This window comes from Pavona decussata, unplaced genomic scaffold (assembly GCF_977016875.1).
Source record: "Pavona decussata unplaced genomic scaffold, jaPavDecu1.1 SCAFFOLD_223, whole genome shotgun sequence".
Classification (NCBI taxonomy): domain Eukaryota; kingdom Metazoa; phylum Cnidaria; class Anthozoa; order Scleractinia; family Agariciidae; genus Pavona; species Pavona decussata.
Window position 1 is genome coordinate 567,298 of NW_028145628.1, and position 26,561 is coordinate 593,858.

The following is a 26,561-nucleotide window of genomic DNA, read 5'->3' on the forward strand; positions in this document are numbered from 1 at the left end:
GTGATACATTGCTTTATATGTTGGCGCGTTTTGAAAATATTGTTGCTTAATTATCTCTGAAAAAAAAAGCGTTTTTACCCCCCAATTTTCTTTTTGGATTCCAATAGCCATTGCTAAGATCTGCTTTTCTTGCATAGTCATAAACGGCACAAAAATACTTCTGTGTTAGTGGGGACCGTCCTTACTTTTCTTAAAATTCGTATATAAACCCTGTGGATACCAGAGAAAACGTACTTGAAACGGGGACTCGAGATAAATGCGGTTTCAAATTATAAACGGTTAATGAACGATGTTGTAGTGTGATGCGTCTAACTAATTCATATCTTATTTTGGTGCATACTGCATCTAACAGTCCTTTCCTGGACAGCATGGATGTGTTTTTCTCTCTCCTGCCCGAAGGAAATGCTGAATTTTTCAAAATCACTAACTGTGAACTGGGAGACCTCATGTGATATACCATTTAAAAGGTATTTTTTGGGGTGTGCTATAAATCATACCAACAGAGATGGAGGAGGTCACATATTGGAGTGAGAAAAGTCCAAAACGAAAGAACAAACACATTCATTAACAATTTTCCTATTCGTTGTACATACTGGGTATTCCCCTAAACTATAGCTTAATGTACAGCTCTCAGTGCATTGGTTGTTGTAAGATATCAACTGGCCCCTTAATGTACAAAGGAAAAAAAGTTTAAGGAGTGGTAAATCAAGTCTCGTATAGGAGGGGGGCATGATTTTATGCCTTCCGGCAATTTGTAGATCTTTCCAAGATCTTTTGGTTGTGCAAATTTCACACAAATTGATCATACACCCAGCTCAAAATTGCGTCTTGTACCATATGAAACTCTTGGGCAGGAAAGGGTTAAAAAACCATTGGGTAGTGACATTTCACATGTGCGGCGGTACACTAACCTGATTAGTGTTTACGAGACAATGTAATTGGTTTGTTAACGTTATCGGGTGACTACGGTTCTTGTTCATTGACACTATACCTAAATACGTACACGGATTCAGTGGTCTGTAAGAGAAAGTAGTCTGCTAGAAAAATCAGTCACTGACTGCTTTCAGGACATACCCTCCCAAATGCTTTTGGCAGCTGGAGGTCGAGTTGAAAGCAGGCGCGATCCAAATTGAGTTGGAATTATTCTTTTGGCGCTTCGCTTTATTCCTTTTCCCTAATCCCCCATATCGTTGCTGTCGATTACTGACACTGAGCTACACTCGGAAATAGGATAACTGAGTACTGTTATAAGGCCTTAACTGTTGATAAATATATAAGTGATGTCCGAGTTGCTTTGAACCTCATTATGAAATCGCGGCTAAGTGCAAAGTTTTTATTTTGAAAATTAGTTTTCATTCTTATGCAAACAAATCTAATTTTCATATGAAAAGCTTTGCACTTTAAGCCTCTTTTTCTTAATGAGGTTTAGAGCAACTCGGAAATGGGCTTTGGCGGAGCACCAAATACTTTCGCTTCTCCCTCCCCCCCCCCCCCCCCCCCAAAAAAAAAATAACTTTCGCTTCCCTAGCTATTTATAGTGCTGGCATGAAAACAAAAATATATCAGTTTAAGAATAGGTATATTTCCCGTGTCAACCGTATCGAATTTTATGGCAATTGCGTTTTATCTTTAGTTCCAGATGGTATATGATTACAAGATTAAACACGGAGAACAGGCACGTAACCCCCCCAGAATATGAATATTTTGTCAGAGTAACTGAAGCGGTAGTGTTTGAAGTTAAGCGAAAAAATATAAATAATCGCAAACCCATTTTCGTCCGAATAACTTGAAGGACCTGGCCATATGCCGACTTAAGTGATGGACTTATATAAATCGCCGATGAGCTAGACAGTGACAAAAAAATGTCATAGGTTTTGTGAAAGCAAATTCCCCTTATTCGTACATCCCTTAACATTTCCGCTCTAGCTGGAGCTTCATACAGTTCTAGTAGTTTGCTAGTTAAACGGACATAGTTTTAGCAATTGAAAGTTGAATTTCTTAGAGAAAGGATAATTCATGGCGCTTCAAGACAAAGGAAGCTTTGACTGAATGAATAATGTCTAACCTCTTCGTGACCTCCTCGCTTAGTATTGTTACTTGGCTGAAAAGGCAAGACGTTCGACACGAACAGTTGTGCATTGTATCGAACAACGAATGGCCTGCACATAAGGATTTAAGGTAAGCCCACTTTGAATGAAGCGCCAACTTAATACAGATGAGGCAACAGACGAAGAAATTTAACCAAGTTACATAAAATACCTTTTTCTGTTAGTCCCACACCGTTTTAGGGCGCTTACGAAGGGCTATTTGGATCGGATAAGGTACGTAAGAATACTTTCGTCTTTATTTCATCAGTAAGTGTACACTAAATTTAAAAGTGCATTAATTAAATGTATAAATACAGAGAAATGAATTTAACATAGCAACATCGCGTTATGATCTCTTGACAAAATTTAGCCGACTGATATAATTGAGGTTGGAAAAAATCCGGTAGCGAGTTGCTTTTGGTTTCCAAAAACTAGCTCAAAGCGAATGTTTGCCTCTTAGAAAACCAAATGCATTACAGTTGCCAATGTCATGAAATTTTGAGTTTAAATTTTACTTAAGAAAACAATAGGGCGTCATCTTAACTGAATTCGAAAGTCTGAGGCAATCAACGGCTTTAAACAAATCACGGCTGACCAAGAGATATTCTTCGAATTAAAAGGAACCATTGCGGGCTGTTCGTTCAAGAGTGTTTAGGGAAGTATTACAATTATGTTTCCACATTCATTCGGCAACCCGAAGAACTGTATTAGATTTAAATAACTGGATTCAATATTCATCGTTCAACTTTCTGAATTAACAACGGATAGGTAAGAACAAAGATACCTTGAGTCCATGACGAAACTCACTGCATGTATTCTCGTTACCTTAAATTTAACCAAATTTTGGCAGCTGAGCATGTTCTGTGCTTCTTGAGCAAAGCATGGTCAGGAGTATTTTATGGAAGGGAGCCTTTTTTTATTCAGTAACCTTCTTAAATGTATAATCAAGAATACCGATTTTTGGCAACAATTGGTTATGTGTTCAGGTCAGATCCTCTGTACTCCATTATTTGCTATTTTGTTTATTCTCATCGACATTTTAGGAAGTCGTTACAAAGTTTACGGAAATTTTTAAGTTCAATGTTCCCGTGAAAGAAATGTGATGTTATTTTATAAGTCTGGATGAATTTTTCAGTCAGTGTTACAGGCATACTCGAGAAAACAAAAACCGAGTGCACCCAACAGGAGTTGAGCCTAATCGTGATGTGACCTTGGACATTACTAGTTCGGATTCTCTACCACAGAGCTGCAGGAGACTCGTGGGAGCTAAGGCAATTAGGCTAGGTTCATGTGTGCCAAACATCCTCAAACAAATAAAAAAAACTCAGATTTTGTACTGTTTTAACTGCTGTTTTCTATTCTTTTTAGGGTTTTTTTTTTTACGAACAATGAACCCTTTGTTTGCGTTAGCTCTGGTTCTTGCCGTAACAACCACTGTTTACCACGCTGTTGTGGAGGGATGCAATAGACGTAGAGGCTCATCGGGGGGAGGACCGTGTGAGTATGTTCTGGTGATGCAGTTTTAAGGAACGAGTAAGGAATGAGGACGGCAACACCAACGAAAACTTCAATTGCAAATATCTATTGACGTTACTTACAATTCTCCCAACTCATTCAAATTGTCTAAGTTCCACAAGCGCTAAAAAGGTTTTCTACTTTCACAGTATTACGAATAACGCCAGCATAAAACTGGCCTTTGTACTGATCCTTTTGCATGGAGGTATCATGTAGACCGTGAAAATGCTATTTTTTGTTCAGTCATCGGATCCATTTCCCTGTTAGTTACAATCGTCCGCTTCCTAAGAAGCAGGCTCAACCTTTCCTTTCATTCATAGCCCCCACACACGGTGGGTGGGGTGCCTGGGTTCCACATGGGTGGCCCAACAATCCCTGCTCTGGTCCGTCCAACACTGCAAGCCGTTCCTGTAACAATCCACCTCCTGAGCACGGAGGCAGGGGATGCAGTGGTCCAAACACCGCGACAGTCGATTGCAATGAATGTATGTATAATAACGGAGAATGTGACCACCGCTGCATAAACATTGTTGGCGGGAAAAGATGTGAATGTCATCCTGGTTACAAAAGCAATCCTGAGGACTCAAACAGGTGTACTGGTAAGATTTTTCTTCCCTTAGACATGCCTTTTGTTAAGGACGGTGCTTACTTTTGTTTCTGCGCATTTCGAGATACTGACGGGTTTCTATGGGTGGTGCCTACTAATACAGGGACATGCGTGGTTTAAAACTATTCGGAGAAAGCAGAACTTAGCAAGTGCTCTTGGTATTTTGTATTTTCCTACTTTTTAGACTATAATTGTTGCTTAACTATCTCTACAAAAATATCTCCCCCCCCCCCCAACCCATTTTAGTTATGGATTCCAGTAGTCCATACCAAGATAATATTGAGATGTGATGTTCATAGCCTCAGGCGCGGGCCAACAAAAGATCTCAGTCCCCAACGAGGATCGAAGCCATGGCCTTCAATTACGGCGGTCAGATTCTCTAGATATCTAGTGAGCTGATGAAGATTTGGAGCGCGTTTTGTAGAGACCGCCAAACTTACGAGAGCAAAGTTTTGACAATTAACCTTGAAGGTTGAGTCACACTCCAAAGATTTTTCCTTCGAGAGATGTTCATAATTTCCAAACTTTGGCCGTCTTGGAGCCACTAGCATGGATTTGTGGATTTCTCAAACACTTCATTAACTCACTGAATTTGACCAAAAAATAGAAAACTAAATCAGTCTGACTTTGAATGTTTATAACGTTTTTAATATTCGCAAAACGAAAAGAGACTCATGATCAATGGCGTTTGCAGGAATTTATCGGGAAACAGTTTGGTATGGTAGGTAAAAGTTTACCTAATTCATGTCACTTTGGCCGCCAATTTCTGATAGGCAGGTTTCTAATTCTAATGTACGAAAAGTAACTTTTTACAACAAATGTCATATTTTTATATCACTTTTTTCATTTTCATTCCTTTATTGACCAATTTTGGTGGTTATCTTAGGTTTTACCCGAATCAAGAAATCAAAAACGGTGGATCAAATTAAGATGCACCAGGCCCGCCATTTTGAAAACATGAGACGTCAACATTTCTCTTTGCTGGACTCAAAGGAAACATCTTTTGCGTACAATCTAGTATTGCCAAGTGTTTATTATTTTCTAGCTTCCGAAAATTCAAATTCAATGAATTATGACCAACTTCGCCAATTTATTCCAAAATAAATTTGTGAAAAAAATTGGTAGCGCGTGTTCACATGTTTCTGATAATTTCAAAGCCGCGCGGGAAAAATCCTTTCGCCTCCTCCTCCCTGTGACACGTGTACTGTTCTGCGTACTGCTAGGATCTGTAATGTTCAAACTTCCTGGTGTTGAACAACAACTATTTTTGCGCGAAAATTTCACACACTTCAACAAAGATGTACAAACCAGAAGATGACGAAGAATTTAAAAAGTCTTGTTGCTGAGAATTCAACAAATTATACCGGTATTGTATTTTTATTTACAGCAATCACATGTGACGCAAGCAACTGGCCCACTCCTAGTAACGGATATTCTTCTTGTAGCGGGCTATCGAAAGTGAAGTCTGGGACAATTTGCACGGTCACATGTAATCGAGGCTACAAGATATCCGGTTCTCCATCTTCTCGCTGCGATAATGATGGCAGGTGGTACCCGAATGCAACGTCAAACTGCCAAGGTGAGAAGAAGGCTCAACTGTGAATGATACATATGCTGTTAGCCCCCAAGATGGAGCCGTTTTGGTGGGAGGAATAAAGTACGGTGCGATATTAAGAGTGACAGTTCTCAAAACAACGAGATTAAGAAGAATTTAGTCAAATTTGTTGTAAGAAGTGTTCCATGGTAAGCAGAAATATTTAACCAAAAGTTATTATAAGTAAAAAGTACATTCTTGTAACTGCCTCTGAAACTTTAGCCTCCTTTGCAGACGTTGCTTGTGTCGGTCTCGTTCTCCCTCCTGCTGAGGAGGGAGAATGGGACCGACACAAACAACGTCTGCAAAGGAGGCTACTGGAACTTAAGTTTATCCACTACCATTGATCAAAGGCTTTTCAAGGAAGGGGGGGGGGGGGGTGAGTCACTTACGCACCTGCTGTGAGATACCAATAATCTTGGGGCAGATCGATCTCGTTCAAAATTAACCAGTCTGATCACAGCCAAAATTAGTAAGAAAAACAAGAAATATTGTGGAATGCAACGACCTACTTTTTGTCAAAGTCTGGGGGGTGCATGTTTCCATAAACACGCTTAAAGTTGGAAAAATATTTTTTCTTCAAGTTTGCTTGCTTTATTCAAGCTAAGTTTCAGTCTTTTGGCTTCAAAATCTACACCGTTTACAATTTTTGTCATTTCAGTCAAAGGGTGCACACCCTTGCATACACCCTATAAAGGTGATATCACTCCTGAAATCTGCAAAACAAATCCCTTACATGGTCAAAAATGTGCCTACAAATGTAGTCCAGGATACAAGCTAATAGGCCCTGCCTTAAGCACGTGTGACAACGGGGACTGGACACAAGTTGGCTTCTACTGTTTAGGTAAGTTTGGGTTTTTTTACTTGCCTAGAGCACATTTTCTGTGAAAAGTTCTATTTGCTGAGGCACAGGCAAAAAATTTGCCCAATTGTTATGTGACAAATGCACAGCCTCTAGCTCTACAAAGGCCACTTTTACGCTTGAGTGAAGCCCAGTAAGGAGAGGGAAATAAAGAGGAGTGCTTGCGTCTGGCGGATCGGAGACAATCCATTTCCGATTTTCTACCCATTTCAGACATTTTGCTCCTTTTTTTCTGTTAAAAGAGCTTCTACAGCGGAGAGAGAGTGACAAATACAATATGCTGAAAAACCTGCGAGCCAGTTTTTATGTGGGAAGGAAACAATGTCATATGCGAAAGTTTGTCCGTTTGCATAACTCGTCTCAGAAAATTTTGTATGCATTCAAAGGTAAGAGAAGGGGTCCAAGCCGAACTCGGAGCCTACACTCGTACCTGTGTTACCCACGGTCCAACGCACCATCTCCTTTTAATTTTCTTTCTTTTTTGACTTAGTATACATTCAAACTATGATGCTGTTCTACGTACAATTCTCGCCTCATCTTCTCGTAAGAGGCCGCATCTTTCAGAACGAGGGAAAGAAAGCCTTAGGGACCTCGCCTTGTTTTCATGCGTTTCTCCGCTGTCGAAAGTTAAACTAGTATAAAACATATATAATATTTGGTGTCACGTGTCACTTGTACAAGAGCAAGTATCTTTGTGGCAGAAAACTTTCCAAAGATTATTTTCCCCGTGGGATCCTGGCTTAATCGGCTTAAAGGTTATTAGGAGGAACGGTGATACTGCATCGGATGTTCGATTTGAGAGTTAGGGGTTCAAGGCTGGGTTGATCGCTTTACTACTGTGTTGTTTCCTTAGACAGGAAACTTTGACTCAAACTGTCTGGGTGTTTTAATGGCTATCGGCGATCGATTTCCACTTTACCATAGCTAATGGCTTCGTTACAGTTTCGATTTAAAAAGGACCATGACCAGTTGGAAACTATATTTATCTATTTACCTTACGGACCGACTGACCAACTAACTGAAATAAATAATGAACTACTCAACTAACTGACTATTAGTAAAAAAAAAAAATTTACTCATTGTTCCAAATAATTTATGAAAACAGCTAATTATCTAGCTGCCTTATATAATACAAAACTATGTACTAATCATAACCCGCGGCCTTTAACTAAGAAGCTTAACTAACTGGCTAATCCACCGTTAAGGTATAAATGTAAATTTACTTTCGTTCAAAAATTGTATGCTTTTATATTTGTTTCTTTGATTGATTGTTTGCCGATATTTAAGATTCACAGGCACCTTCCTTTGGAAAGACCTGCCCAAAACCGCGAACAGTCTTCGCTGACAAAGGGAAAACTACAGCCACGGTGACCTGGGCACCAGTCAGAGCTACTGACAATGATCCTACTCACATTAATGTCACGGCAACACCAGATGTGACGTCACCGCACGAGTTCCCTGAGGGAAGCCATACTGTGATATACACTGCGAAAGATCCTTCACAAAATACGAAGTACTGTTTCTTCACAGTCAATGTCCAAGGTAAATGGTGACATTTCGAGCTTTATTTTTAAATCACCACATTTGGGGGGTATGCTATATGATCTAATAGATAAAAAGAACCCAGTATATACTATACGGGAAGCAGTTTTTAGAAAGGCATTTTGAAATCCAAAACAAAACCACGCATTTTGCAGAGATTATTAAGCAACAATTGTTCTAAGAAGCTTAAAATACAAAACAATGTGTGGATTTTTTTTTCCAAATTGGGGATTAATTATTTCCTAATAATTCCTGGCTATCGCCAATTTTCTTGTGAGATTTCACTGACTACCCTCGGCAATGTAACCAGTTACTCTATATCCTACAAATGCATCACTTCACTGCAGTGACATGATTACCATAAACACGTTTAATTGTTTTATTCACGGTCACGGCTGTATCAAATTGCGATTAATAGGTAATATATGAAGTAGCTATGGTACATTTCCATTCCTGATGTTGCAGTCAATGAAAAGGTGGGGGAATGGTTGAATGAATAACGCATTTCAATTTTTTAACAGTATACCGTGGGCATGCAAGTGTATAATGGTTTAGCTGATTAGTCATGAAAATATACTGTTAACGGCAAATCTGGAAATTGTTTCCAATCTGATTTTTTACTCATTTAAGTTCTCAGATGCCCGTTTTTCATCCCACCTGAAAATGCAAGGCTAATATCCGGCGTGTGCGGTAACGTGTTTGGTAGCGTTTGTCGCTTGCAGTGTAACAAAGGTTATATACTAAAAGGATCCATTGTCAAAACATGCGACAAGGTACTGGGAACAAATGAAGTACGTTGGGCAGGAACAGCAACAGTTTGTGAAGGTACATGAAGGGAATGGGTGTATAGCATTGTCAAAATGGCCAATTTTTGTTTCCGATCACAGGTCTGTTTATCGACAGTCCTAATAACTTACCAGGTCCAATAGTAATGTTTTCACATCCACTTTTTCCTCGACAAGTGTTTATGTTTAGCAGAACTGTTATGAAAGTCCAGTTTTCAAATCAAACTGAAGATTGAATGTTTGTTAAGACACGTTATGGAGGTAAATTAGCACTTGAGCCGCGTAAGTTATGGGAGCTTAAGCCAATGCAAACGGGACCTTTAAAACATATACTGCTAAACCTTGATAGAGATCTTGAAGGGACTAACAACTTGAGCTCAAGAAGAGATTTTCGAACCTTTTTCGCGCTTTTTAAGTTAGTTTTCATATCGGTTCCTCAGGTTTAATTTTAGTTTATTAGATTTATTTTACTAACATTATTTGATTTTTGCAGCTTAAGGTTTGTTTGTTGTTGTTATATATTTTCTCACGTTTGAATTTATTTAGTTGTTCGTGTCTTCAACCATCCGTAGCTATCGAATGTCCCTCCTTGGATACTCCTGATCACGCGGTTAAGACTGGGTACGGATGCAGCAACCCGACCTCTAGTTATGGCACTTCCTGCTTCTTCAATTGCATGCTGGGATATGAAGCAGTCGGAGGATCTCGACAAAGAACATGTCAGGAAAATCAACAGTGGTCTGGTACCCTGCTTCAGTGCCAAGGTAAAGAACCAGCTAGGATTAACTACATGTTTTGTACTCGTGTTTGTCGTGTTAATACCTCAAACGGCTGATACAGCCAAAACGTAAGGATTCTGCGCAACAGTGCAGTCAAGAGTATGACTACCTTCATGCTCTTATTTTGTCGCCCCACCGGGAAAAGATACCCCCAAATGTTTGTTTCCCTTTCATGACTATTCACCGACATGATGCATGCACAGTTTACCAGAATTTTCGACAGAGTGTAATAGAATACGGTAGGTTATGCATTGCTATACCATACCATACCATACCATACCATACCATACCATACCATACCATACCATACCATACCATACCATACCATACCATACCATACCATACCATACCATACCATACCATACCACACCACATCATACCATACCATACCATACCATACCATACCATACCATACCATGCCACGCCACGCCACGCCATGCCATGCCATGCCATGCCATGCCATGCCATACCATATCATACCATACCATGACATGCAATGCCACGCCATGCCATGCCATGCCATGCCATGCCATGCCATACCATACCATACCATACCATACCATACCATACCATACCATACCATACCATACCATACCATACCATACCATACCATACCATACCATACCATTTAAGAATTGGTTCATGCTTAGCGTGCGCATATCGAGTTATGGATGCACGCGGAGAAGTTTGGAGAGCACGAGAGAAGCGTAAGAGTTGCTCGAGACGTAGCCGAGAGCAACTCTAGCTTCTTGAGTGCTCTCCAAACTTCCCAAGTGCATCCATAACTCGATATACGCACAGCTAAAAGCATGAAACAATTCTTTTATAACATAGTGAAAATAAAGTAAATGATTCTTGGAAAACAGGTTGTGTTCCCGATTAATTGCAAAATTCTCTGTACAAAAAAAAAAAAGGCGAAAATGGTTTCTCATATTGGTTTAATCTTAACGTTTCATCAAGCTTAAAGCTCTTATAAATATACATTTTTTATGCTGTTCTCTCTCTGTAAAAGTTTTTTAATAACACAGCGCGCACATCCTTCGCCCATCTGACTTGCACACGTCATCGGATGGACGCACAGCCGTGCGTTTGTTGAGAAATGCACCATGATGACGCCAATAGGAATTAGATTAGGATGCACGCGCGCTATGTTATAAACCTTACCATACCATACCATAACGCACCACATCACACCACATCACACCATACCATACCATACCATACCATACCATACCACACCATACCATACCACACCACACCACACCATACCATACCATACCATACCATACCATACCATACCATACCATGCCATGCCATGCCATGCCATGCCATGCCATGCCATGCCATGCCATGCCATGCCATGCCATGCCCTGCCCTGCCATGCCCTGCCCTGCTATACTATACTATACTATACTATACTATACTATACTATACTATACTATACTATACTATACTATACTATACTATACTATACTATACTATAAATCTACTAGTGTTCTATCACTCTGATTGGCTACGCTACTCCCTATCTATTCTGTGATAGATAATGAGTAGCGGTTTTCAACAAAATAGCGGCTGCTTCCTCGCGTTTTCGATGTGTCTGCGATGAGTAAATAGGTAATTTACTTGTTTAGTTTTGATCGACTAGTAGACTTATACTCGTTCTCGATTTCAATGCATGATAGCTGATTCGGGCTGCACCCTCATCAGCTATCACGCGATAGAAATCTCGAGCTCGTAATGTAATTGTTAATTATACTGTACAATTAGATACTATGCTTACTTTACTATACTATACTATACCATATGCTATAATACACTAGTATAATATACTATATCATAAATGGAAATTAACTGTTGTTCTGTTGATTTAAAGCTGTGACATGCGTTCCTACTGCCGTTAAATCAGAGGGACTTCTTGTGAATCCACCCAAATGCGGAAACTCGAGGGCTATCTTTGATTACAAAAACGAGTGTAGCTTTACCTGCAAGAGAGGCTATCAACTACAGGGGCCTGGGCTTAAGACTTGCGCTCAGAGTAAGGAATGGGTTCCCATGGGAAATCCTTACTGTTTGGGTATGTGTTTGTGTTTGGTACTGATGTCGTACCTGTAGCCAGAATTTTATACTGCTTGTTTCAGGGCTGGGGTCCATTACTTCTGTTGTTGGTTTGTTGCTACTCTGTTATGTTTGGAGCCAATCATGTGAGCCGTTCTAAGAGCTACGTACTCCCAACATGAGAAGAAATTTACTCGCGCTGAACACGACTTCTTCGGTTAGTGTAATCTCATACCCACAGTTCTCAGGCTCTTTGGCCAGCGGTATTCGCAAGTGTCAGCACTTTGTGGGAAAAAATTACCAGTAATAAAATGGTTTGATAGTATCCATTGGTTGATTGATTGATTGATTTTTTTTCTTTCTTGTTTTTAAGACGTTTTAGGTCCAACCTTTACAAATTGTCCCGCGGATAGGGTAGTAACCGCTGACCGAGGTACCATGTCAGCAACAGTCATGTGGTCTCCTCCTAAGGCTACCGATAACTCTGGATTTATTCCCAACGTTACGCATCCGCGAAAGGGGCCTGGGGAGAAATTCTTAGCCGGTGAACACACTGTTCGGTACAGAGCCACTGATAAAGCAGGAAACATCGGGGAATGCAAATTTAACATTCTTGTTACAGGTGGGTGTATTCTTTAACAAATTATAACCAAAATCTTTTAATGTACGATGTTTTTACGCGCGAGACAATTTGCAACAACCAAGATTAGAATTCTTGTTATTGCGTTTATGTCATTTGCACAACACATGATACTACTCACTAAGTTAAAGGGAACACGAGAAGAACTATTTTATAATTCCAATTACAATCATCTCCCCCTCCATAACTTCACAAGTATAGAAGCCATGACAGTTAGGCTGCGAGGATAGATAGTACGTCCAAAGATGTTATCTTTGAGGTTATGACGTTATATGATATTGTAATTACGTAATGATTACCAAATGGCGGCCACCTCGAATCCTCCATCTTGAAGCGAAATTGAACGAAACGTAACTAAAGTCGCCGCGAGTAGAATCCCGCTGGTCTAGAAAGAGTTAAAAAAAGAACGTTTTTAACTTACTTTTAAAAATGAAGTGGGAGGACTTTTCCTTATTTGAGCTGGTAGGAAAGCCCAAAGTTTGAGTTTACCCATTGAGAGAAAACACCTTGCTTCCATAAGTCTTGATAGAACTTAGCTTACAGTTTACTTTTCTTTAGAATAAAATATGGGCTCAATATATATGATGGTAAGAAGCACCGTTTCATTGTTGTTCTTAACTGATTCTTCTTTACAGTGGTCCGATGTGCACCCAGGTTATTCGCCCCCGCTGGAGGCACCAAAATTTGTACCAAAGACAACATGTTTGGCTCCGAATGCTCCTTCACTTGTCACGTTGGGTACAGCATGGTAGGCTCGGCAAAGCGAGTTTGTGAAAAGAATATTGATAGCTCAACAGGATTTTGGACTGGAAATGAGGCCAAATGTGAATGTACGTAATACTGGGATATACATTTTAGTGTTAATCCTGCAAAAATAGCCGCGACGCTCTGCCATTTCTCTGGGTTGCTTTACAGCCCGCGACTGGCCGGAATGATTTGGTATATATAGACTACAATCAACTCCCTTTATTGCTGACACCCTAAACGAGTTAGCGTGTTTTATAGCGAGAGTCCGTAATTACGGGAGTTTATTTCAGTCAAACATCTGTTATTTATTTTTGCCAGGGATTTAGCTGCTGTCCGTATTATCGGGGTATCCGTAATAGCGATTGGTATAATGATTGGTGTGTTCTTTCCAAATATAAAGTATTAGATAAATAAATAAAATCCCAATAATGATTATCCCTTTCCAGGTCTTCCACAACCCTTTGGGTGACGGGGATAGGGTGAAAGAGACTCCTGCAACTGCCGAAGCCAGTCAAAAGCTGTTAAAATATAATGATCGTTCTTTAAAAAGTGATGATAATATCATGTTGCAAAGATTATGCTTTTCGGGGAGGGAGGATTGAGAGGGAGAAAGCCTCTCTGTTCCGTCCTTCCCCTGCAACTTCGCAGTGTAGTTTTATCGTCACGCGTGCATCACTTTGCCGTCATCCTTTCAGTGGTCAGGTGTCCTCGACTCCAACCTCCTCCACACAGTGTCCAGTCAGGTTGTGGAGCTGGTACCACGCATAATGTTTTTGGTGACAAATGCCTTTTGTACTGCGATATCGGTTATCGACAGATAAGTGGATCAGCCCAGAGAATCTGTCAGGCAGATGGCACGTGGTCTGGACAAGCGCTACAGTGTGATGGTAGGTAGGATAGAATTAGTAAGTTAACTGAATCTAAAGACCATATCAGTCTATGATTTCATAGACAGGATTCGTCTTATTGTGTATATGTGTTTGTAACGACCACTAAGCCCAAAGCGGGGATCTTAATGCGCCAATCGTCACACCAACCTTAGTGCTACTTATATTGATTTATAAAATATTAGAGATAGTATGAGCGCTCTCATTGGACCTCTCATTGGTCGATAGGTGTGTTTGATGAGAGTATGTGAACATGGTTGTGACGTCACGCTTTCTGTATCTCCCGGCACAATTTGAAAACATTTCAAAGCTTTCGCAAGACACCCAAAGTAATTTCAAGTATAACTGTTAAGGCAATGAAGAAAAAATTTCCCAAATTTTGATCGGGGTTTATCTATCTCTCCCCCCCTGAGCCCAAGAAAAAAAAAGCAAAAGAAAGAAGAACCTCGTCGAGGGAGCTCAGGCGGAGACGACAAAATACGCATTTTTTTACGAGGATTAATAGCTGGGATCGCCGTCATCTACATGGGGCTTGCTGACGCTTACCACAAATTTCGACTTGATTTTGATTTTTATAACGCAAATTTTGATTGGTTCGACTGCGTCTTGGATTTAAATACCTGTCATGAATTCTCCCAGCCCCCACCCCCCTCGTGTTTAGATGGAGCTATGTAAACCCGTAAAAAGTCCTCTTTTGCTAAAATCCAACCAGTCAATACCATCGACTCTTTTGTGACACAAATTTTTATCTGTCATTTTAAAACGCGATAACTAACACCTTCCATTACCTTTCTTGAGGTCAGCCAAACTTCTTGATCCATACTAACATTGCCGCAAATGCCACCACAATTACGTAAACCCACCACTTGATGTCATTGCAGTTCGGTCGGTAGACCAACGATTTATTGAATTGACAGTCATTGAAAGCAATGCAAAGAATTAACCGGAATTAAAACCGGTTCACTAAGACTAAAATGCAAAGGAATAAATTTTATATAACTTAGCACTTAACTCTGACTCACTAACTTAAATAGTCTAAATACGATGCAACATAATTTAATTAATATAAATGAATCCTACCTAACTCTTGGCAAAAGTGTTAGTCATACGTAATCTTAACACTTCTTTTGTATATGGTATAGTTGTTCGTTGCCAGGCAATGTCAGCTCCAAACAATGGTCAAGTGACGCCAAATTCGTGCGCAGTCTCTCCAGAATACGGCACCACGTGTCATTTTTCTTGTCGGAAGGGCTACATGCTGATGGGTACACCAGTAGTTTCTTGCATCCGAGACGGAAAATGGTCTCAGAACACCAGACGTTTTTGCAAAGGTTAATTAATTTCCAGTTGAAGTTTATTGTTTATCGTTAGTATTTTTCATTGTTAAATAATATATCAAGCACGAGAAAGAGTGTCTCCTCCTATTTCCAAAAACTGAGAAGACGTGGCGCAGCCGAGTTTTTTTAACCAACTTCGAAGTGTTGGAAAATCGGATGACACACTCTTTCGAGTGTTTGATATAACTTCTCAAACTATTGATAATTCTTAAACAAACTCAAAGCAAAAGTTCACAAAATTTTATGATAATTAAGATCACATTTTTAAACCTCCTTCACGGTAGTGATTTGCTTTGTTTTGGCTTGATGAATTATTAATGAGTTTGAGAAAGTAATTTCCCACATGCCTGATAAACACGGAAGACAATTTACTCTATTGGGTCTTTTATCTTCAAAGACTAAAATCACAGAGGAGAGTTGAATTTATCATGACTGGTAAATAAATCTATTGTACCACTCAATTTATCGTTGTATTGCAATCCACCGTAGGGAAAAAAAGGTGGCGCTTTTACATTTTCCCACAATACCTTAACGTTGCGATAATCAATCGAATGCGATTATCGATGCAGTTGAAACGTTATATGGCCTTTAAAAACGGCAAAAAAAGCGATGTAGAAGACCCCCAAAAAACCGAAAACTGTATTCTCCAAAGCACAAAACGAGAATGAATAAAAATGCAAAGACGCGAATTTATACTAGTGAACCACGGGAAATTAGTATAAATCTACTAGTAGTGTTCTATCACGAATGCCGTTCTCTGATTGGCTACGCTACTCGCTATCTGTTCTGTGATAGATAGTGAGCAGCGGTTTTCAACAAAATGGCGGCCGCTTCGCCGCGTTTTCGAAGTGTCTGCGATGAAAATATAGATGTAATTTACTTGTTTAGTTTTGAACGATCGCGACTAGTAGATTTATACTAAAGCAATTAGATTATTCGCTCTCGATTTCTACGCATGATAGCTGATTCGAGTTGCGCCCTCATGAACTATCACGCATAGAAATTGAGAGCGAATAATCTAATTGTTAAATAGACGAAATTATGCAGAAAAAACTAACAGAATAATAATGAAAACGACATGCAAGCGTGACGCAAAAAATGTTCCTAGAAAACAGAGGAGTTCGTAAAAAAGGAATGCGGTCAAGTTTGTACCCATTGATGGATTGCTTACGTCGGTCCAAGACGCGAATACTGACAATGATAACAATGACGGTGGACTGAAATTTATAGTTAATACCCTCACGTGACAAAAGTCAAAAGTTATCTTCCGAAAGGAATTTTAAAAAAACAATTGCCTTATTTTGATTGTCTTTTAGATGTGGAAAGTCCTTCGTTTGGTGTAACCTGCCCCAGTGATATAAGACGCTTCGCCGACCGGGGAAAGAACTACACAACAGTAACTTGGGATCCAGTTATCGCCACTGACAACTCTGGTGTTGCTCCTAATGTTGTCACGAGTGGTGTGAAGAGTACATACGACAAAGGAAAACATGTGGTCATGTACCAAGCCAGTGATGAAGTAGGGAATTCTAAAATCTGCAAATTCCATGTGTCTGTTTTAGGTAGGCGCGATTAAAGATAAGTTTAATATAATTAATGCATGTTAATGAAACTTCAACGCATTCAAGCACAGAAGTTAAAATCTTTATGAAAAACGAACAGAAAAAAAATCCAATGATGAAATTAAAATGTGAAGATATATGCATCATTATGATAACTTGTTGGTCGTGTTGAAACATTTTTGCCACCAAGAAAAAGAAAGAAAACGTCTCTTAAAACGAAGCCTCTTGCATGCATGTAACATTAGAGGGGAGCTGCCCGCTAATTCCTAGAGCCAGTATTCTGACGAGAATCTATATTTACCATTTCTACATAGTATTGCGATGTCAAAGACTACCGCCACCTTTGAATGGGTTTTTCGTTGGGGACTGTGATGACTCCTACGGATCAAGGTGTAGAATGAGCTGTGACGATGGATACAACTTGGTTGGCGCGAAAGATATCACATGTGAAGCTAAACAGGGGCACATTGTAGGATACTGGGACAAACCAATGCCAATCTGTAACGGTAAATATATGAATTTTAGTCTCGTAGGAGAGACTAGGGTTTTTAGCAAGAGTTAAACTGCTAAGGGCATCCCTGGACTATCCTGTGAGTGTCATGTTTCCTCCTAGAAACAATGACAACAACAACAACAACAAACAAACAAATTTGATCTACAATGGTCTCTCCTTTCCAGGTAGGTTAGCAAAGGACATTGATCCCCAAATAGGAGTCGAGCTTTAAGGGAGGATGTTGATCCTCTGTTGGCTAGATTAAGTACGAATATGTTTAACAACTTATTACAAATTATTAAAAGTACAGTGAAACTAAAGCTCTAATCGAATTATGGACAGCTTGAAAGCTCAATAGTCAAGATGACGACGACGACGATTTGAAGGATAATGACTGGTTACGATGACAGTAAAGACGACAAAGAAACGACGAGAACAATAACAAAAATGATGACGACAGTACAAAGAAGATGACGACGTCAATAGCGACCTTTAGATTTGATTACGAGTACGACCTTGAAATTTCAAACAAGTCGTGTTCCCAAATGGGTTCTCGCTCTTGCTGTCAAGTACACCTAACAAAAGTTAAGTATACTCTATAAACTAGATTGGTGTGACAAGTGGTTATCTAAATCACGCAAACTAGATTTGAGAAGGACGAAACCGCTAACTCAATCTCGTACATGTACTCGGTGGTGATGATGATGATGATGATGATGGTGATATTGACGACAATGTTCTTCAACTTTTTAGTAAGGAAGTGCTCACCACTGAAGGCGCCAATCTTTGGATCTATTTACCCTCATATGTGCACGTCATCTCCGGTTAGCGGAACCACCTGTTATTTTCAGTGTAGCTATGGATTTATGGATGATGGCGGTATTAATGCGACATATTGTGGGAAAGACGGACAGTGGACTCGAGAGGAATCTGAAATCTTGCAATGTGTAGGTAAGTCGTCTGTTTGTTTACTGTAAATATAAAGGTGTTTAATGGCAAAGGGATCAACTAAACTCCATCAAAATCATGCAAATGTACTTATTATTATTAGAACTGTGCTGAAGTTTTCTTTGGAGAGTTGAAAAAGATAAATAGAAGTAAATTAAATAATACAGGAATACATTTGTGTTCTGTTTTTTTTTTCTGCAAACCCATGTGGAAATTCACCAAACATTTTTAGCTGCGCATGATATTACCACATGATATTACATATGACCTTGGCCTGAGAATCTGGTTAGTTTTACGAGACAGCATTCGTTATCCTCCACGAGGACGTGCTGTGGCGCAGTGGTTAGCACGTCGTACTGTCGATCGGAAGGTAAAAATAATGGAGGTTTTGTCTATTCCAAGTAGGTTGGTCTTTAAATTAAGTTTTTGTTTCCTTGGAAAAGAAGCCTTGCTCCATAGTGGTATAAATGGGTACTGGCGACATACTTCTGGGGCTACTCCTGCGATGGACTAGCATCCCATCAGTGGAGAATAGCAATACGCCTAGTTCCTCCATGCTAAAGTGAGAAACCGGATACAACTCCGACCGTGTCGACCACTTAGGCATGAGTGCGACTTAATCTTTTTTACCGTTTTCTTCGCAGATGTAACCCCACCACTGTTTCTAAGCTGCCCGTCTGACATCCGCACTAGTATAAACGTAAACTCTTCCGCATTAGTAAACTGGAAAGTTCCTGTTGCTATGGACAACAGCAACGTCGCTCCACAAATCACAGTATCTCCGCCAGGGGTCATTCCACCTTACAACTTCCTCAATAGTACCCTTGTTGTGTACACTGCAGAGGATGCAAGTGGAAACGAAGAAGAGTGCTCTTTTAAAATTTTGTTGGAAGGTCAGTAAATTATTTTATCTTCACATTTGAAACAGTGTAGCTATTCAGCCTGGATTTACTAAATAGATAGGATTTCTTTAGTACTTTTACTCAGTTCTTATTACTTTATAACAGATAACTTGGGCCCTGAGGTTGTATATTGTCCTCCCGACCAAAACGTTTCTGTCACCAAGATGAAATCAGTAATAAGGTGGAACAGCCCTCAGTTTAAAGACAACAGCAACAGTCCTTTGGTGGAATCATGCAGTCATCAAAGTGGAACTAAGTTTTACTGGGGAACGTGGAACGTGCTTTGCACTGCCTATGATAATAATCCCAATAACAAACCTGCTGTCTGTCGTTTTACGCTCAGGCTCAAACGTAAGTGGTATGTAACGGTCCTTGAAGGGGAAGTTAATTCATGCAAATTTGCTGGGATATTAGTTCAAAACCCAAAAATGTTCTGTCAGCAGAAACAACGAAATAATCGTCAAGTTTGTTATAATGTTATAAATTATTACCCAAGTGCAAAAAAACTGTCAATTAGAGTCTCTGGCCAGAGACAGAGTAGGTCGGTATGGACTGAAACTTGAAAAATGTTAGGCTAATGTTTTTTAAGTTCCCGCATTTTTGTTTTAAAAATGTGCTAGAAAGTATCACGAGTTGTTCCTTTCAAGAATTGAGTTGATTTCTTTCCTCTCGTCATTCTAGAATTATTTGGCAGCTGATTGAAGGTCTTTTTGATCATTTTTAACAAAAGATACCAAAAACCCCATGATACCTCCCCTTTAATTCTCAATGACTCCGAGTAAACTCTTTTAGATAGCCATCAGATTTTTAATGAATTTATATAGTTTTTTAGTTATGATTTTTTTCTTAGACCAAATCAGTACTATATGCATTTCCTTTTTTCTTAAAGCACTTATATTATTGTAGCTTTTATATCTATACATGTACATAAGTAATACGGCCTCTGGCTGCAAACGAGTATACATCTCCCTTCATATTTAGTTCTCTCTAATCACACTAAAGCCGCATATGGTCGGTTAAATTTGAGGGTCGGTTGCTCATTCTGTTTATGCGCATACGTTCTACGCATCCCGGGATGATGTCTTCTTACCCTTTGCGTGTGACCTAGTTAAGCCGTGAGGCTCTAGGGTCGAGAATATATACAAAAGTAGTTTTGCGCAGTTTAGGACTCTGCGACAAATGTAGAGTTGGAAAAGGGCTATTGGAATTTGAGGGTAATTAATGACTGTTGTAAATAAACATTCCCTCAGCCAAAGACTGTAAGGACCTCCCTCCTCCAAAGAACGGAGCCAAGGCTTGTGACGACTGGGCCCTAGGGCGAATGTGCAGTCCATTCTGTAATGACCAATGGGATTTTACTCAACGATTACCACCGTTTACAATATGGAGCTGTGGAGCATCAGGAAGATGGCTTCCGCCGATGCGATGGCCTGACTGTACAAGTAAGGTGGTCGATAATGTAGCACCTTTGTAGCTTAGTAATAATGACAGAAATTTAACCCTATCTAGATCGGGGGGAGAGGGGAGGGGGAGGGGGGACGATTGTGCCTACGGCGACTTTGAACCTACATAACGTCGGGTAAGTGTCAGGAGATACTCCAAGAGATTCCGCAGGATACTTGTTAACTAAATGTTGACTACGGACGATGAATATTCAGTGCACCATAACCATATTTGAGCAGTGTTACAATGTGTTGATAATAACGTCTGATAACCGTCGTCCGATCTTGTACCACGTGACATGATTTGTCCAATGAGAAATTTTACCCGTGGATTATGTATAGTTTGAGATATCTCTTCTCGGCTTCAATAGCTGCATCAGTGTTACGAGTATACGTACAGTCAGTATTTCTGATTTTTTTCCTTTTCCAATAACCTTTGCAGGGGTATACCAGCCCAACAAAGCCAGAATGGCAATGGACTTATATTATTATAATGGAGACTGTACCTCACCGAAAGCACAGGAGGAAATAAAACAGAATTTTATTAAAATTCTGGTCGGATCCATTTATCACCAAATCTGCCAAGATGATGTTTATAAAGATAAGTGCAAAGCTGACAACGTCAAGGTCACGTGTGCTTTGGTCCCATCTGTGAAAAGTAGAAAAAAACGCTCATTAGGTGGGTTACCAAAAATGCAATATTATAAACTAAAAGGAAACCTGCACTTTGGCAACAAACTTTGACGTTAAATTCTTGGAAATGTCTCAATTCTAAAGTTCAGTTTGAGAAGTAGAATACTATTCAAGTGTGCTGAAACTAAGATGCGATTATCATCTATTTTCACTTTTAATTTTCCCGCACGTTGCCATTTTGGATTTTATGACGTCTTTATTGCCGCTAAAACAATTGAGCAACCGTCGTACGACATGAAATCCAAGGTGACTGCGCTCGGAAAAATTTAAACGCAAAAATGGGTGAAAATCAAATGCTTTTTTGTCCGACAAAGAAATATTAATTTTCATGTTTTCCAACAAAATTTGAAATAAATTACATTTTCAAAACCTTATCGTCACTTTATTTAAACAGTGGAGGTTTCCTTTAAGTACTGTTTTTGATACCACACATGTAGCTCTTTACCGCTTTAGCATCAGCAACAACTATAATTTAAAACAAATGGTCAAAGCGCAGTAGTCCAAAAATAAATTAACAAAAGTTCAACCGCAAGACGGGTGCAATATTGAGAATTATCTGTTGTTGCAATGTTTTGATTCACCCTCGTGAACTTAACAATGACTTAAAAACATTTTAGCGCGAAAGGCAGGAATTAAAATACTATTTTCTATTAACATATCACGTATGCAGACGTTGTCGCAAAACATCATCATCATCATCATCATCATCATAGCAGGTAGCTAAGATTTTTTTCCCAAACGTGGAGTATGAAGTTCGCTGAACAATAACACAGCATGTTAAAACATCCCCAGTTGAACGAAAGGTAAAGTTAGTAAGATTAATTTAAACAACATTAACTTGGTCTATTTAAGTTGTGCACGCTATACGCTATTTATTTGGTAACTGACTCTGACTCTTTCACTGGCAGATGACGCCAACCTACTCCACAATGGAACTCAAGGATCTCTCATTCCACAAACAACGATAAGTCTTGATATTGTTGGTAGGTTGACTTAGCCATAAGTGGTCCTTCATTCACCTACACAGCCTTTGAACTTAGACGGTAATGAAACAGCTTCCTGAAAGAGCATTTTAGTTATGCTTCGCTGAGACAAAGAAAGCTCAAGGAAAAGAGGTGCAGTTGCTTGAAGTGCCCACACCTTTTTTCCCAAAATCCATTATCTTTCCCGTTTGATGGGCGTAGCCATGACAACTGGACTTTAGAAAGGACTTGGCAGAGAGACAAACCAGTTTTTTATTGTGGTAACTGTCTCTGGTCATTAACAAAACCCTAAAGTACTATAGCTACTGATGGGGTAGCAGTTTTCTTTTAGAGGGTAGGGGGATTGTAAGGGTAAAACCGGCTTTGGTGTTATTCAGTAACGATTTAGTTACCATTGGGATCTTAACCAAATTCCTAATTTATCGGCATTTGAAAAAGAATAAATTACATTTTGGAAATAGCTGTCAAATTGGTTGAGGTGACAAAGAGGATGCAACCTTATTTAAAGGGCCAATATCACCTATTTTTAAATTTGATTATGAATGAATGATAAATTTGCATCGGTGGAAACGTTAAAACAGCGGTTCAGTTTTGTTAACAATAGCCCCACTTATACACAGAAACTACAATTAATTATCTTTGGCTGCAGATTGCTAGGATGGTAATAGATTGCAAAATGAAAAAATTTGCCATTTTTTTTTTAAGTTCTTCCAGGATATTTAAAGAAAACTGAATATAGTTTATTAACCCCTAGTAAAATCAATTAATATTTTTCTCCGAGTGCAGCAAGAGCAATTTCATATTAGATAAGGGTTCTTTGTCAAGTATAAAATAAAATTAATAATAAATCACTTTATTTAAGTGTCAATATATTTAACGCAAAGCATTAAAATTGGAGACACTATCCAGATCGAATTGTAATTTAGAAGTGTTGGTTTTTGAGGACGCGGGTATACCGGAGTTTCCGGAGAAAAACTTCTTGGAGCAAGGACGAGAACCAACAAAAAACTCAACCATATATGACACCGAGTACGGGTATCAAATCTGGGCCACACTGGTGGGAGACGAGTGCTCTCACCACTGCGTCATCCCTGCTACTCTTTACATAGTTTTGACCAAAATACATCAAAATCTCCGTGACAGTGCTCATTTAACGTTGCAGTACTACTCGAGGGCAGTAAAACAGATGACACAAAAGAGGACAAAGTTAACGCAGGGCTGATTGGAGTTAACATCGCTAACAACATCGGCAGTGCAATCAAGAAAGCAGTTGATGAAGGCAGTCTTAGTTTGAATGTCAATGGCACCGTGTTTGCTGCAGATGAGGAGTCACTTAACATTTCAGAACCTGAAAGATTGTGTGCGGCAGGACAAGCCTATCGAGACGGATACTGTGGTGACTAATTTAAATAATAAATTAATTATACACGTTTTCCATGAGTGACTGTATAGCCTGGAGATTTAGTTACTAGTGCATGTATGACACAGCGCGCTCGATACCAGAGTTCTTCTTGTAGGTCTCAGATCTAAAACTACCTCCGATCTGAAGTCATTGGTTCGATTCCTGTGGCCCGACTCTTTTTGTAGTCATTTTTGTACCATTTTCTGGCTGTCACTGATTGACAAATACAATTTCCTCAAATTTGATGATGTCTGTCTGGTATAAAAAAAAGGGATGAGGACTTTGTGAACCCCCTCCCTTTCAGGCTAAATGGTTAGAGTTTCTAACTTAACGTTAATCGTAGACACTGTCATGGACAAGGGAATTTTGATGATATATAGGCAACCCTTGGACACGGAGGAAATTACACACAAAAATTACTTACTAACTTACTTAATTACATAGCTAGTTATCAACATGTTAAGTGAAAATTAACACCAAATTAAGGGTAACTCTGCATTACTTTAACAGTACCTATCCAGAATTATTTCAAAAGGAAACAAAATTATTTTACAACCTTTTTTTTTCCACACAGTGAGCTGTTCACCTGGGACATACCTAAATAACACACTTGGCACGTGCGAGGACTGCCCTGCTGGAACATACCAAGACCAAGAGTCACAAGAAACCTGTGTTATGTGTCCACCAAAAACATCAACTGAAGATACCAGAACGTACAACCGCTCTGGCTGTATAGGCAAGTAACAGCTAGACTTAAGGACGGTGCCTGCTAAAACAGAAGTATTTTTTCGCAGTTAATGACTACGTGGGAAAGGCATATCTTAGCAAGAACTTTTCACCCAGACAGTAGAGTCATGAAAGAAAATTGGGGGTAACCATGCATTTTTCAGAGATAACAAAACAACAATAATTCTAAAAAGCGCTAAAATACAAAACAATATATGGATTTTTTCCCGAATTGAAGCTTAATTATCCCTCAAAAATAATTGTTTGCCCCTAATTTCCATTTCGGACTCCAATAACTCTTTTGAAGACCCGGCTTTTCCCGCGTAGTTATAAACCGCACAAAAAATATATTTTAACAGGCCTCGCCGTTACGAAACACGAGATTCTCGGACCAATTCCCGAGGTGCGCAGAGCATATGCGTGGTAGCAAAAAGAGGCACCGTCCTTAATGTCTACAAGTCGAACTCAGGAAGCGAAAATGAGAAGGAAACGACCTTGAAAAAGTCTAGATAACAGCTAATTGTTTCGGGTATACTCAGGATTAATCTAAAACAATAGCGTGTTTCTGTCAAGGAACTATTGGTCGATGTTAGGAAAGTTGGTGTTCTTAAAACAAGTATTTCCTAGTTTGATATTTTGAAGAAACTAAAATTTTTAAGAGATGCTATCTGGCCGATAGTTTTGGAAGAGAACCCCCCATTAGTTATTTTTATTGTTCGCCACTAAGTTTGCTTTCCAACTTCAATTATGGCATTGCTTTACTTGACAGATCAAAAATTTAACTTTCTCAAAGTCTGTTTTTGTGAAAGTCCAGGTTGCCCGTCAATCACTCTTTCGGCGCATAAAAAGGCGACTTGAGGCAAATTTATTCAAAAATTTGAAAGAAAGGTTAAAATTAAAAAAGAGAGACGAATAAACAGACAAGACATAAACATAATGAAAGCAACCAGCTTGTTAAATACTGTCGAATGATTAATTAATTAGTTAATTAATTAATTATTTTTTGTTTTCGCAAATTTTTTTACGTCGAGTTCCATCCTATCGCCCGTCCTATCGCCTGCACAGTAATCAGTTTAGACCAATCACTCGGAATAAAGTTTTGTGTGAACCATCAAGATTGTTATATTAGCTATTCAATAACTATGTCTTTAGTTCTGGTTTCACATTGGTTCAGCACAGAAAAACCAATGAAGAATATTTCCCGATTTATCACAAGTGAAAAGAGAAGCATCTAACTAAGATCGTATTTTCACTAAATGTCCTGTTGAAGAAACAAAAATAAATCCCTCAGAAATTTCTAACAATCCCATCAATAAGATCACAGCTTTTAGGTTACAATATTTCTATGTTCACCATTAGCCAAGGCAACTTCTTTCTAAATGTTTATTTTATTTTATTTTTTAATTTTAAAGCTATGTGCAAAATTGGTTCGTATTCACCTACCGGCTTGACGCCTTGTATACCTTGTGAGAAAGGTTTCTTTCAAGCGATTGAAGGACAGCGTCTCTGCCTAAAATGCAGGCTCGGTACAACGACCTCAAATGAAGGATCCAGTAGCTCAAAGCAGTGTGGAGGTACTTTTTTTTATCAGTAAAGGAGAAGATTGTGTCGTTCTCGTTTCATCTTCACTGCATCTTTGTAACAGACAAGACACTAATCTTCTAATCATCTTTCGTCAAGAGTTCATTCTGACAGTGTAAGAACCATCAGCAGCTCTCAGAAATGGAAGGCAATCTAGAGAATTAAAAACCTATATCTATATCTATTAGGCTTAAGCTAGTTCTAAAAATGTTGACAGCCACGCATGTGCTGACAGGAATGGTTACAATAGTTTGAATTTATAATGCAATGATTTCTGCTGAAATGAAGACCAGAAAATGCTAGCTTAATAGGACTAATAACATCTCAATTGCTACATTGAGATTTCCTTACACTCATTTACTGTTATTTCGCATACTTTCGGTTTAACT

General features: G+C 39.2%; 1 protein-coding gene across 1 annotated transcript in view; it reads left to right on the top strand.

The window, feature by feature from the left end:
- Positions 1–1,651: 1,651 nt before the first annotated feature.
- The window catches only part of LOC146459011 (uncharacterized), a 38,201-nt gene continuing 13,291 nt past the window's right edge, over positions 1,652–26,561 (top strand). The window contains exons 1-23 of the mRNA XM_085089978.1: positions 1,652–3,584; positions 3,923–4,201; positions 5,597–5,788; positions 6,465–6,647; positions 7,953–8,207; positions 8,838–9,032; positions 9,565–9,756; positions 11,648–11,848; positions 12,203–12,451; positions 13,105–13,299; positions 13,912–14,103; positions 15,246–15,434; positions 16,757–17,002; positions 17,317–17,508; positions 18,249–18,446; positions 19,088–19,336; positions 19,451–19,696; positions 20,596–20,787; positions 21,230–21,466; positions 22,389–22,463; positions 23,626–23,859; positions 24,440–24,601; positions 26,004–26,165. Coding sequence (XP_084946104.1) covers positions 3,476–3,584; positions 3,923–4,201; positions 5,597–5,788; positions 6,465–6,647; positions 7,953–8,207; positions 8,838–9,032; positions 9,565–9,756; positions 11,648–11,848; positions 12,203–12,451; positions 13,105–13,299; positions 13,912–14,103; positions 15,246–15,434; positions 16,757–17,002; positions 17,317–17,508; positions 18,249–18,446; positions 19,088–19,336; positions 19,451–19,696; positions 20,596–20,787; positions 21,230–21,466; positions 22,389–22,463; positions 23,626–23,859; positions 24,440–24,601; positions 26,004–26,165 — 4,624 coding nt within the window. The 5' untranslated portion in view covers positions 1,652–3,475. The remainder of the gene's footprint in view (positions 3,585–3,922; positions 4,202–5,596; positions 5,789–6,464; positions 6,648–7,952; positions 8,208–8,837; positions 9,033–9,564; positions 9,757–11,647; positions 11,849–12,202; positions 12,452–13,104; positions 13,300–13,911; positions 14,104–15,245; positions 15,435–16,756; positions 17,003–17,316; positions 17,509–18,248; positions 18,447–19,087; positions 19,337–19,450; positions 19,697–20,595; positions 20,788–21,229; positions 21,467–22,388; positions 22,464–23,625; positions 23,860–24,439; positions 24,602–26,003; positions 26,166–26,561) is intronic.